Raw genomic sequence first — 13,007 nt, 5'->3', positions numbered from 1 at the left:
CTGCAGCAACCCCAGATCATAGACTGCCCTCACAGGCTTGGACAGTAGGCACTAGGCATGATAGGTGATCACTTTATCTGCCTCTCTTCTTACCCTGATGGCCCATCACTCTGGAACAGGGTCTGTCTGGACTAATCAGACCACATGACCTTCTCCCATTGCTCCAGAGTTCAATCTTTATGCCCCCCAGCAAATTCAAGAGGCTACACAGCTGTTCAGTCCCAATCCCTTGAGTTCCCTTCACATTGTGTGTGGGGAAATGCTACTACTTTCACTATTAAAAATAGTCCTGAGTTCTACTGTTGTTTTTCTTTGATTTGATTTCACCAAATATTTAAATGATTACAAATCATGATCTTTCAGGATTTGGGAGACAATGGGTCTCCAATATCCTTCCAGTTTTTAGTAATACATTGGACAGTTCTTAACCAAATTGTAGTTGTTTCTGCAATCTCCTTAAATGTTTTCTCTGCATGATGCATGCCAATGATCTGACCCTTCTCAATCAGACTAACAACTGTTCCACGACCACGGTATGTGTCTTTTGACGTGGTTGTTGAAGACATGAGAAGCAACTTGTTGCACCAGTTGGGGTTAAATAACTTGTTGCCAGCTAAAAGATAATCACCCATGCAGTAATTATCCAATAGGAGGCTTGCACCTATTTGCTTACTTAAATCCAGGTGGCAACTTTTCTTTGGCCAGGCAGTGCACCACTGAACGCGAATCCAATTTTGATTATTTTTTGGTTGTTTAATATTAAAGGCAGTTTAAACACACATCCATATTTTTGACTTCCATGTATTGCACCCATAACGTGTAGATTTAGCTTTAGGATGGATATAGAGGTATTCCAACCCCTGTCCTTTGAAACAGCTCTCAGTATGTAAACCTTTTCTCTTGCAGGGGCGGAACTTCCTCCCACCCACCAATAGCGGTAACGGAAAGCTGAACTATACGGTTCTGATTGGCGAGAAGCCCTGCATGTTAACCGTGTCCGAAACCCAGCTGCTCTGTGAGTCACCCAACCTGACGGGTCGACACAAGGTCCTGGTGAGTGACACGAAGACAGGAGGGGGAGAGTGAGACAAGCACACAAATACACATCACAGACAGGCCTCCAGACTGCGGCGGAGACGCCAGACAGACCTACAAATCAACTGACAGCTTGACAGACACGCCGACATTCGACATGTTGCTTCCCATCCAACTTCATGTCCACTTTGAGACAGACTACAGCTTTAATCCAATCAGCTGTGTGGTTCCTGCTGCTGGCCACAAGCACATGAAAGACAAACAAATAAGCCTTCAATAAGAGAGATTAGGGCTCTTGCAAACTCAATATAGATTCCATTTGTGGTTATAAACGGGACCACTTTGAACAAAATGCTTCCTGATGTTACCACCTGAACCCAGCGGCACAGACAAAGATGGATGCATTACTGTAACATAGTTAGTATAGACACAAATAAACAGAAGTGTGTACACATTTAAAATGCAAATCAATATGTCTGTCTGAGCTGTGGCGTTGGATTTGAGAATAGAGGAGTGCTTTGTACACCTTGGTTTATGGTTCCTTAATATTTCCCAGAGTCTGACTGATACTCATTTCTCATTATGAGAGATTTCATTGTTCAAACTTGCTGCTTCTGTTGAAGTGACAGTGTTTGGCTTGATCCCTCGCCTCTTGTTCTAAGTATCCAATCAATTTTCCAACATATGGCTCTTTATATGAAAACCCCTCAAGGTGAATAGTTAATTTTAATCCAGCATCTGCATGTTGTAATGATAATCTACCTCTACCAAGGCTCGTGTGGGTGGTATCGAGTTCTCCCCCGGTGTGGTCCACATCACGTCCGACAGCCCGCTCAGCAGCTCAGCCATCATCGGCATCACCGCGGCCGGTGCCATGCTCATCCTGTTCATCGTAGTGGTGCTCATCGCTTACAAGCGCAAATCCCGTGAGAGCGACCTGACTCTGAAGAGACTGCAGATGCAGATGGACAACCTGGAGTCACGTGTCGCTCTGGAGTGCAAGGAGGGTAAGATGTTGATGCTGTGTCTAGGTTACAGTTTTTCCCTTTTAATTTACTCTCATTTTTTTGAAAATCTTGAAATTTACTTTTAAGACGTTTTTCAATAAGCATACTAAAGAAAAAATTGAAGTGAATTCTTTTCTTTCTCAAGGTTTTTTCTGTTTGCAACTCATTACATTACTAGCACAAATAGAGCTGGGTACTAAATTAGGTACTTTCATAGGTACTGACCAAATTCCCTCTGTAGTACCAAGTACCAACTCACATATAATCAAACAGTGGCATGTTTAGCTACCTAATACATCCAAGTGACTGTGAAGGAGTGGAAGAGTAGGTGATTTTCCAGGCTGGACATAAACACAGCATTACAAGGTTATATATTAAGAAGTAAATATGTTAAATTGAGGAACTTTGACATTTCATCATCGAAAAAATTAATATTTATTACAACATAAACACACACAAAAGTACCAAAAGTTGGTACCAATGAGTACCGATACTGTTTGCCAGGTACCAGCATCAGTACTGTACTGATTCAAATGAGAAAGGTACCCATCTCTGAACACAAATAATTGAAGAAAGATAATTTGAGGGTTTATACGCTGTGTTAAAGTTGTCCAGAAATAAAAGTGTCCACTTTGGCTATCAATATAGAAGTGTGTCTCCAGGGAACTGATTGATCCTGGTGGTATCTCATTAGAGACGCTGATTGCCAGAGTTTTGGCATATGATCTGTAGGTTTTTTGAAAATGCTGCCAATATATTGTGTTAAAAAATACATCATGGCATATGATCTGTGGGTTTTTTTTAATCTAAGGAGTTATAATAGATGTAAAGTCCAAAATTAGGAAATAAAAACAGTTGAAAATTAACTGCAAACATAAATAGATAAATAAAATAAAGCGAATATGCTGCCAAGCAATAAAAAAATCTTTGAGCAGTCATAAGGGCAACCAATAAAATCAAGATAAAATCAGAGAGTGAAAGTTTTTTGAGCTGCTCTGAGTTGATGCTGTATTTCAAAATATGTATCTGCTTCATCCTTCAGCCTTTGCTGAGCTTCAGACAGACATCCACGAGCTGACCAGTGACCTGGATGGAGCAGGAATCCCCTTCCTGGACTACAGGACCTACACCATGAGGGTCCTGTTTCCTGGCATAGAGGAACATCCTGTGCTCAGAGATCTAGAGGTACAGCAGAAATTTTTCCTCATATATGGATTGTTAAGTAGTTGACACTTTTCACAGAAAACTTTCTAAAAAAAAATCTTTTTTATTCACCATGTGGGGGAAAATCTTTTTTCATTTCCACCAAGTCAAGAGTTCATCACTTGAGCTGATGTGAAATTCTTAATTTTTGAGAGAAGATAGCTGCAGGTATTTGAAGCTAAAAACTAATTTTCAGTTTAATTTCGTGTCCAACTTTGAGTTGAATGGTGCAGACGACACAAGTGTTTCTACCTGTTCCTCAGTCTCTATCATACAACAATCACAATGCAATTAGCCCTATTTGAAAAGAGAGCAAAATGAGCAAACAAATTAACAATGCAGCAGGTCACAGTAGGTGAAATTGACGCCGTTGTTGTTTGTGTTGCTGTCTGGTAAACAAAAGCCTTTTGACGGCCGACAATGGCACTTTTTCAAAAAACAAACAAGGCAGCCCTCAAATCAGGAGCTTGCTCCCATTAATAACTCAAACCATATGAGACGCTGCAGCGTTTTCTCTCCACACCTCAAAAACAAATTAAAAGTCAATCAGAGGGAGAACAGCTCCAGAAAAAAAATCAAGTCATTTATCCCCAGCGGTGACATTGATAGACAGCCGTAATTGAGCTGGTCGTCTTGTTCCATTAAGAGAATGATGGACCCGTGTTTCGCTGCCCTCGGGGTTGGCCACTCTATCCGTGATGAGAATTTGCCAGTAATAAGCAATATTAATTATGTTTTAATTGGTATAAATGTCCAACTGTATGAGGAGTATAATATGGAATAGGAGCCTAATGAAGAAAGCAGCAGGCTCGTCTCAGGCACTTGATGGCTGCTTAATTGTTATTGATGTGTCAGAAAATTTCAAGTCAGGTTTTTGACTACACACTTCAGGCATGTAGGAAAAGCACAGGTGGCTAAGTGTCTACGTGGGTTTAAGAAACGTTCATACCTGAACAGGTATTCATGTATCTTTGGAGTACAACAAGGGAAGAAATCAATATCTGTTCAGGCATTTTTAATCTTAGTGAGGCCAGCTCCTTGACCTTTACTTTTTATTCTCAGTAGAATATCACTGCCATTCCTCTTCACTTAGAAAATATTCTGCTTGCTCTTTGCTTTGTTTAAAGTTTTCTTTCATTCTTCCATGTTGAGAAATTCCAGTTTCAACAACTCATAATTTGCTCAATAATCTTGTTTTTCCTATTCATATTATTAGAATAGAAGGAAATTTGTGTCTATCTGTGTGTATCTTTTGATGTCTAACAGTTTTAACATCTCCAATTGATTTTAATGGATCAAATGCACACATCCACCTGTGCTCAAACACACACATGCTCAGAGGAGTGCTGTACATACGTATCACTGCAGGTAGAATAAAATTAGACTTGCAACTTAACAATGCCTCCCAGCAGATTACAAGAGGTTCCTCTAGGAAAGGTAAAAAGACAGAACATATGCTGGTTGACAGCTGCATTGGGTACAAAGAGATGCTGCTGCACCACGAGTGCTCTTGACAGATTAAGAAAAAAAACAGAAAAGCAATCTCAATAGGTGCTATTTATGACAAAAGAGAAAAGAGGCATGTGCGGCAAGTGACTGGTATAAATGGTGCAGGGACGATCTGGGCTCAGATGAGGGGAATTCACATCGCTGCACTCCCTTTCTACTTGCATTAGCGTGGAAACACAGTGCCATCAAAGTAATAAACATTCCCTCTAGAGGCTCAGTGTTTTCCTGCCTTTATTCTCAACCTTCGCACTAAATGTAATAATAGCTGGAAGATGTTAAGCTCCCAAGGTTCCTTCCTTTCTCCCATTTCTCTCTGCTATCCATCCTTATTCATAAAGGTGGATATATTAACTCATAATTGCACTTTAATTAGAGACACTCAACATAATTATTGTTATTTCTGTTAGTAATTACCACAGGGATTTACATGCATTTGTTGATAAAGCTTATCAAGAAAGTAGATCTAAAAATATAATGAGTGAATGTTTTCTCTTGTTTCAGAACCAGCCTAATGTTGATGTTAGAGTATTTGATACCCTGGGCTAAGAGCTTAAAATAAATTCAGATAAACTGAGTACAGCACACAGGATATGTCATTTCTTCCTCCCCTGTTACTTTTTATATCCCAGCCAATCACTTCCAATGTTTCCACACAGGTGCCAGGCTACCGCCAGGAGCAAGTGGAGAAGGGGCTGAAGCTCTTTGGCCAGCTCATTAACAACAAGGTGTTCCTGCTGTGCTTCATCCGCACCCTGGAGGCCCAGCGGGGGTTCTCCATGAGGGACCGGGGCAACGTGGCCTCACTTATCATGACAGTGCTGCAGAGCAAGTTGGAATATGCCACGGATGTTCTGAAGCACCTGCTGTCTGACCTCATTGACCGCAACTTGGAGAGCAAGAACCACCCCAAATTGCTTCTTCGCAGGTAAGAAATGGGCACCAGAAACCAAATAGACCAAGCTTACACAGCAGGCTATTTTGGTATATTTTCTACTCCTTATGCTTTAAACCAAGAGGGAGCCAGTTTCTCTTCCTTTTCTGCTTGATAAACTGAATATTTGATCATCACCAGCGACAGAAATAAAGGTTTGCACTTGCTGAAGACAGGATATACCACTCAGTGTTCCCTGTGTCACATATTCAAACTAAGTCCCCTGACCTTGAATTGCTGGTTCTGTCTGAGAGACACCAGAGCGCATTACTAGCACATAATTAGCACAATAATTATGATTAATTAGCTGCAAATCCCATTTCAAATAGCTGAAGTGGGGAAAAAAAGACTCATTAATGGAGAAATAGGGAGTAAGAGCGACTGTGAAAGCTTGCACTCTAGCACAATCACAATCCTCCCTTGGATTTTTCAGTCAGAGCCTTAATGGCGTGCACTTGAACACAGCTCTGTGTGTGATTATGCTTCCTGCCTGCAGTGTTTGGTAAATGTGATGATTATGGTTACTTGAGTTAACTGGCTTCCTCACAGATGTTATTCATATGTGAGATGTGTGTGTGTCTTTAAGCACACACATGATTTAATCCGTGTGTAATATTTCAGTTAGACCCAGCTCCCCCTGCAGCTGAATGCTTATCTCTGCCAGTGTATGGACACACAGACATGACAGGCTTATATCACACTGAGCAGACTAAAGGGAATGCAGTCTCACTGTACCCTCCAAAACAGTGGCCAACTCCACATCATTTAAGCCTGTTTACACTCCACTTGGTGATTCAGAGTGGGATTAATGCTGTCTGGGCAGGAGGCATGATTAATTGCAGTCAGAGCTCACTGAGCATGGTGCCGCCACGAAACAATGGAGTAGCCGCTGATCCTGGCACTAGATAGGACATTAGAGATGGAGTGTGCAGCAGAGACAGGGAGGGAGAGTCAGGGACAATGGGGACACTTAAAAGCCGTGTCACCGAGTGGGTTTAGCTGACTGTTCAAGCATGAAGGCAAGAAGTGAGATCAGCTCTTTGATCAGTTGGTTTACAAGTCAGGAGCACTTGGTGTGTGTGTGATACCAGGGAGTGAATAAAGAAGAGGTGCTGGCCACCCACTGGTGTGTGAACCCCCTGTATCAAGCCTTTGCTTTTAGTATTATCACAAGATTTTTCTGATTTATTTTTAATCAACACATGTCAGTGCAGAGTCTCAGCAGGTTGTCCTAAAGTCATTGTAGCCACCTGTCAATCATGGGTAACCCCGCCTTAAGGAGTGCCCTGTTTTCCACCATTTTTGTGAAGCCAAAATACCAACAAAGGAACAAATTAAAAGAAAAGTGTGGCCTTTTGTCATCTCATTTTATGCTTTTGCAAATTTTTGGCACCAAGTGGAATTTCCCTCCTGCTGGGCCTGAAATAGAACACAGGTTCAAGGCACTCGCTCACTTTGTTTAAAGAGAGGGTTTTCTGCTTCTCTGTGTTTTAAACATGGATTTAAAGTAGCCATGCTGGATGTTCATACTGAGCATGTGCAGATTTTCAAACTGCTACATATTCACATTAGGGGTGGGAGTAAAAGTTGAAAATTGATGTATCTGGATTTTTGTTCAACAATATCATAATCGGGATTCTTTGTCAAAATTCTTTTTTTTTTTCCAAATTCAAATTTTTCACATCAGTCTTTGTTTATTAACTGGGTTGGAAAAAAAGTTACCACTTTTTAAAGTTTTTACCATGGTCTGTTGTTGAAAAAGCAAACTAAAAATCGCCAAAATTTTATTATTGATTATTATCAGTTTCAAATGAATCCCCCCCCCCCCCCCCCCCCCAAAAAAAAAAAAAAAAAAAAATTGGTAATAGAAGCCACTCGTGAGAATGTCATATCGCCCCAGCCCTGATTTGTGGTCCTTTTTCAAACTGGCATGAGATTTTCTTTCCAAGACTTGAGGGAATTAAGAGGTTAATACATGTTACTAGTTCAAGACATGTTGGAGGGGGCGGGCCTCAAACACCAAAGTATGCCTAACCTTCCAATCAGAGGGAAGGGGTGTTTTCGGAGCTGCAGCTCTAATGATACGTTTCATTCAGATGATAAGATTTAACACGTTATTGCCATGTCAACACTGTCAATTTGGATTTATTTCAGTGGGCGTCAGGCACTGTCAAAATACATCTGTCATATATAACAATCTACTAAGATTGATCAGGTAGTAAGATATGATAAATAAAACCATGGAAATAAATAGATAGATAGATAGATAGATAGATAGATAGATAGATAGATAGATAGATAGATAGATAGATAGATAGATAGATAGATAGATAGATAGATAGATAGATAGATAGATAGATAGATAGATAGATAGATAGATAGATAGATAAGAACGGTGCATATTAAAAAGTCCCAAACATAACATACACACCATGTCAACATAGGACGGCGCCATCTTCCCTTTGAAATAAGAGTTCAAAAACACCAGTGTTAAGAAATATTGTGATCTGTAAATCATATGGAGCTACTACAGGGGCACAATACCCCCTCTTTAAGTTATTAAAGCAGAGACTACAACCACGTCCTACACATTTTATTTCTAATGAAATATCAAAGATAGGGATTCCAGACGTGGAAAGAGGAAGCAACAACTGTCCAAATCTGCTCTCACTCTACTTTCCACATTCCTCCTCTTCCTCTCTCCTTCCATCATCATGGGAGACAGAGGGAGGAAGAGGAGCCTACGGTGAACGCCATTACATTCACAGAGTGAGAGCTCTTGTTTACAACATACGCACGCCCAGTGTGATTGTCCATTTGTCAAACACATGATTCTGATGGGCACTGATCAGATGGGCTCCGTCGCCTCAGATGTGCTTATTAGTGATTCAACATCCCAGCATGCATCTCAGATGTGATGAGGCAGTGTGAGCAAGCCATGCCACCCCTCAGTGTGGGCTGACTGGCATGTCCTTGGATAGCAGCTGAAAATAGCCAAGATACACAGGCATACGGCTGTGAAGACGAAGCCTAATATTGCAGAGGGAAGATAACAGTCCTCTATCTCTTCTGCTCTCTTTTTAATTTGTCTCTTCTCTCTTTTTCTCATTTAAGTGTTTTTGTCTGTCACTACCTGCCTCTGTCGGCTCACTCTCCACTCCTCTCTCCTGTTTATCTTCACTTCTGATGCTTGTGCGGCACGTTTCGCACCGCCACTATCTTTATCTCTCTTTTTTTTTCTCCACACACTCGCTCAATCTATATTCCCAGCTCTTCCTCCCCTCCTCTCCCCCCTCCCCTGTTTTCTTGATTGCTAAATCAATGCTTAAAGTGCGTGAGCAGGGTGTCTCTGGCACAGCATCTGAGCACAGCTACCCACTGCCTCCTCTTCCAAGAAATCTGTCTGCATGTGTGTGTATGTGTGTGTTTGCTCATGTGTGTGTGTGTCTTTTTTTCCTCTCTACCCCGCACACATAAACACACATCCTTCCATCTGTCCCATCTCAACCTGTGCTGGAGCACGAGCACCAGGCAAGCTAACTAACAAGAGCCTTCCACAACCATCTGTCGCATTCCTTGCTGCATTCTCCTCCTTTAACTCCTCTCATCCCTCCCTCGCCTCCCCTCCAAGCACCATCCCTCGCCCCTATCATGCAGAGTCGAACAAGCTGTCCACAGCTTTAAGTTTAGTTTGCCTGCTGTTAATGCGCCTAAATATCAGTTCTGATGTTGGTCAAAAGATGAGAGCGCAATATGTTTTAGGAACGATAACAACCTCGCTTTGGCTTCAGATTCACACACAGGAGACACTCTTCACTATCAGGATCATTTATATGTTTTCTTTTTTAATTTTGTTCATGTGAGACTAAAAGACAGAATACAAAAAAACAGTGTCAGCTGCTTGCTGCTACAGTCAGACTGTGTGACACATACAATGACCAATCTTCCTCAGTTGGAGCCAGATAAGGGACTGGAAATGATACACTGGAAAAAAAAAAAACCTTGAAATCTTATCAAGTGTTTTTGTCTTATTTCAGTAGAAAATGCCTTTTTAGAATTAATACGAACCACATTCACCTGACCAGTCCAGAAAAATGTCTTATTTTGGGATATTATAAGACAAAAATGAGGTCTGAATTGCTTGTAACAAGTAAAAAAAAAAATCTGCCAACTGAACAAGAGAAAACTTACTAATATTGAGACATTTTCTATTCTATTTTCCAATGGCAGTTTTTTTTTGACTTGTTACAAAAAATTCTAAAAAAAAAAAAATTATATTTTTATTTTTTCTTTATTTTTATTTATTATTATTATTATTATTTTTATTATTATTATTATTATTATTATTATTATTATTATTATTATTATTATTATTATTATTATTATTATTATTATTATTATTGTTGTTGTTGTTGTTATTATTATTATTATTATTATTATTATTATTATTATTATTATTATTATTATTATTATTATTATTATTATTATTATTATTGTTATTATTATTATTATTATTATTATTATTATTATCATTCTCATTCGTATATTATGTCTTGTAATTCCTTATTTTGTACTTTCTATTTATAACTTTTTGACAGAGTAACAAAAGAGCAATTTCCCCTCAGGAATTTCTAAAGAACTTCTGATTTTGATTTTTATTCTGATTTTTGTCTTTTAATTACTTGAAACAAGACATTTTTCTGGACTGATCAGTCGACTATGGCTTAAATCAAGTATAACAAAAAGTGTTTTACTTAAAATAAGACAAAAACATTTGATAAGATTTCAAATTTTGCAGTATCTAACTTTAAGCTGTGCTCTTTTAAAATGTGACTACAACAAAAAAGACCCTGGGATACAGATGCATGATTTGTGGACACAGTCTTCCTCCTACAAAGCTAAGCCAGCACCACTTGGATAAGACTTTGACATTTTGAGTTAATCTGTAAAATCAAGTCATTTTGCTGCTGTTAGAAGAGATGCCATTCTGAATAACAAGCCAAAGTAACATCAGGGAAAGAAAGAGGCTGGGTGATCTAAGTGTTGAAGCTCACATCTAACATTAAACACCAATTTGAAGTCGAATCTAAAGTCTAAGTGCTTGTTTTCATACAGATACACAAATGCAGGTTACTGGCAGCTACACCTGAGCTTCTATCCCAGATCCCATCAACCCTACCTCAGTAATCAGTGGTAGCTAAGCACTGCCAGGTCGTCTCTGCTCTACATCATCCTCGATGCCCACTGCCCCTCTGACCACGTGCCAAGTAGGCAGGCCTGACCGTGCCAACGCGCCACGGCACATTTCATTGCATTGACCCAGACATAGGTTGAGCTGTGTTTGGAGAAACAGCTGAGGAGAGGTTTGCTGGAGAAATTGTTTGAAAGTTAGATCTTCAAGCAGCTCCGTCACACTTCCATTTTTATCCCCGCTCCCTGTAGACTGTGCTGTGATCGAGAACGAGCAAAAGCAAACCGGCAGAGGCTGTGCCAAGACTTCTTATTACTGCTGGGCTGGCACCCACTGCCAGAAGCACGCACAGACACACAAGCCCAACAAACACTCGTCAGCACACATGGTGATTTCTAAATACATACGCAGAGGGATTAATTTGTGCTTTTTGCACGTTAGCCTTAAAACAGCACCACGTTTGTCCACTCACACAGACACACAAACACCGTTGGAAGTGAGAAAGGAAAAGGAAGTTTAAAAGGAAGGCCAGGCTCAGCCAAGCCTTTTCTTCATTTCCCTTTTCAGTGCTCCCTCCTTCCTTCCCCGTGCACCTCCTCCTTTCTCCATGCTCCTTTCATGCCTTTGATAGATGGGCTACATTTGTGAAAATGGAGAGGATTTGAAAGTGTGTATGATTACAGGATCCAGAGCGGGGCAGCCGGAGGGAGGGAGGAAGAGCACAAGGACACATGAAAGAAAAGATGAAAAGTGACCTTGCTGACCCTTGGATCTGGGGACGGAGGGAGGGCGGGAGGGGCGGCTGAATGAAAGTGTGGGCACAGTGAGAGGCAGGAAGTTAATCCCCCCCAGGTGTTGTGCCAGGGCTGGTGGGGGTTGTCGGGCTGGCCCACTGGCACAGCGGACATCATGTCCCCCCCTCACGAGCCCCTTAAAGAGACTGTTTGAATGTTGGAGGTGGGAGGGCTGCAGGTGGCAGACGACAATGGCTGCTAATCCTGAAATATTGATGCCATTGGTAGTTTCTCATTGAAACCAGAGGGAGGAGTGTGTGTGTGTCTAAAGTGTCCTGACAGATTACCCACACACCCCTGCTGCTGGTCAAGAAGGTTACTGTCAAAGGAAACCAGATCCTTGCCTCTCCTTTCTCTGTTGGTGTTATTGTGTATGCATATCAGCTGTTCACATCAGATCAATCACATCACTGGCTGAGGTCAACACACACACAGACACACACTATTTTGCCACGCCACTGGAGCATAGATGCCAGGCAGAGGAGGAGAAGGAGATGTATTCATTCACTTTCCATTGTGCGTGGATCGAGTGTTCGTCCGGTGAATAGGCAAGGGAGCGCTTGATAATGAGGCCAGTGTTATTACAGAGCCGGTCCAGCCCCCGAACGACATCAATCCGCTGGGATCAAATAAAGGCTTTTAATTGCTTTGCCTCATATTAAAATCCCCGCCGCCGTGGACGAGCTGCCCTCGGCGTGCCTGAGCATAAAAGCCGACCCAAAGATTGTCTGAAAGGCCATCATATAGCACGAGCCGAGTGCCTCAATTCATGTCTCTGCAATTATGTTTGTGTAACCAAAGCCCATTCATCAGAAATGGTTGTCTTTTTAGCCGAATGTTTGATGATGGTGTTGAATATTTATGACAGTAATACGAGCGCGGGGATCATGTGTTCATTACGGGCTCTGTCTGTGTCGCTGTGTTTGCAGGACGGAGTCTGTCGCAGAGAAAATGCTGACCAACTGGTTTACGTTCCTGCTCTACAAGTTCCTGAAGGTAACATTTACTGAAATTTATCATCAGGTTTAATAAACATTTAAGCTCCTTAAAAACTTAGTCGGATCATTTCTCAGTCGGGTTGATTAGATCTCTACACTGCTGGCTACATTTGAATGTTGTTATTCAGAGTTGAAGCATTTTATGGGACACATTAGCACGAAGCTCTGCGAGGTATCTCTCCACATTTTAAAGTATATATATCTTTCTAAAGTAAATACAGAGCAGTCTGGTTCATGTTGAGACATTAAAGTCCTGTTTTTTATGTGAAGGCATATTAACTTTATATTAAAACTTGCCTTCCTGCCATGAATCTCTCATCAAAGAGCTCCCTGAAACCT

General features: G+C 41.0%; 1 protein-coding gene across 3 annotated transcripts in view; it reads left to right on the top strand.

The window, feature by feature from the left end:
• plxna4 (plexin A4) overlaps positions 1 to 13,007 on the top strand; it is a 328,944-nt gene that overhangs the window by 278,122 nt on the left and 37,815 nt on the right. For all 3 annotated transcript variants that reach the window (XM_074697775.1, XM_074697774.1, XM_074697776.1), the window contains exons 19-23: positions 907 to 1,053; positions 1,808 to 2,042; positions 3,085 to 3,227; positions 5,411 to 5,679; positions 12,600 to 12,666. In XM_074697775.1, coding sequence (XP_074553876.1) covers positions 907 to 1,053; positions 1,808 to 2,042; positions 3,085 to 3,227; positions 5,411 to 5,679; positions 12,600 to 12,666 — 861 coding nt within the window. The remainder of the gene's footprint in view (positions 1 to 906; positions 1,054 to 1,807; positions 2,043 to 3,084; positions 3,228 to 5,410; positions 5,680 to 12,599; positions 12,667 to 13,007) is intronic.

The sequence above is a fragment of the Halichoeres trimaculatus genome, unplaced genomic scaffold (assembly GCF_033239565.1).
Source record: "Halichoeres trimaculatus isolate MK-OKI-2021-1 unplaced genomic scaffold, fHalTri1.1 fHalTri1_scaffold_21, whole genome shotgun sequence".
NCBI classification, from domain to species: domain Eukaryota; kingdom Metazoa; phylum Chordata; class Actinopteri; order Labriformes; family Labridae; genus Halichoeres; species Halichoeres trimaculatus.
The sequence above is the reverse complement of the archived record's forward strand: the minus strand, read 5'-3'. Positions and strand labels throughout refer to the sequence as shown.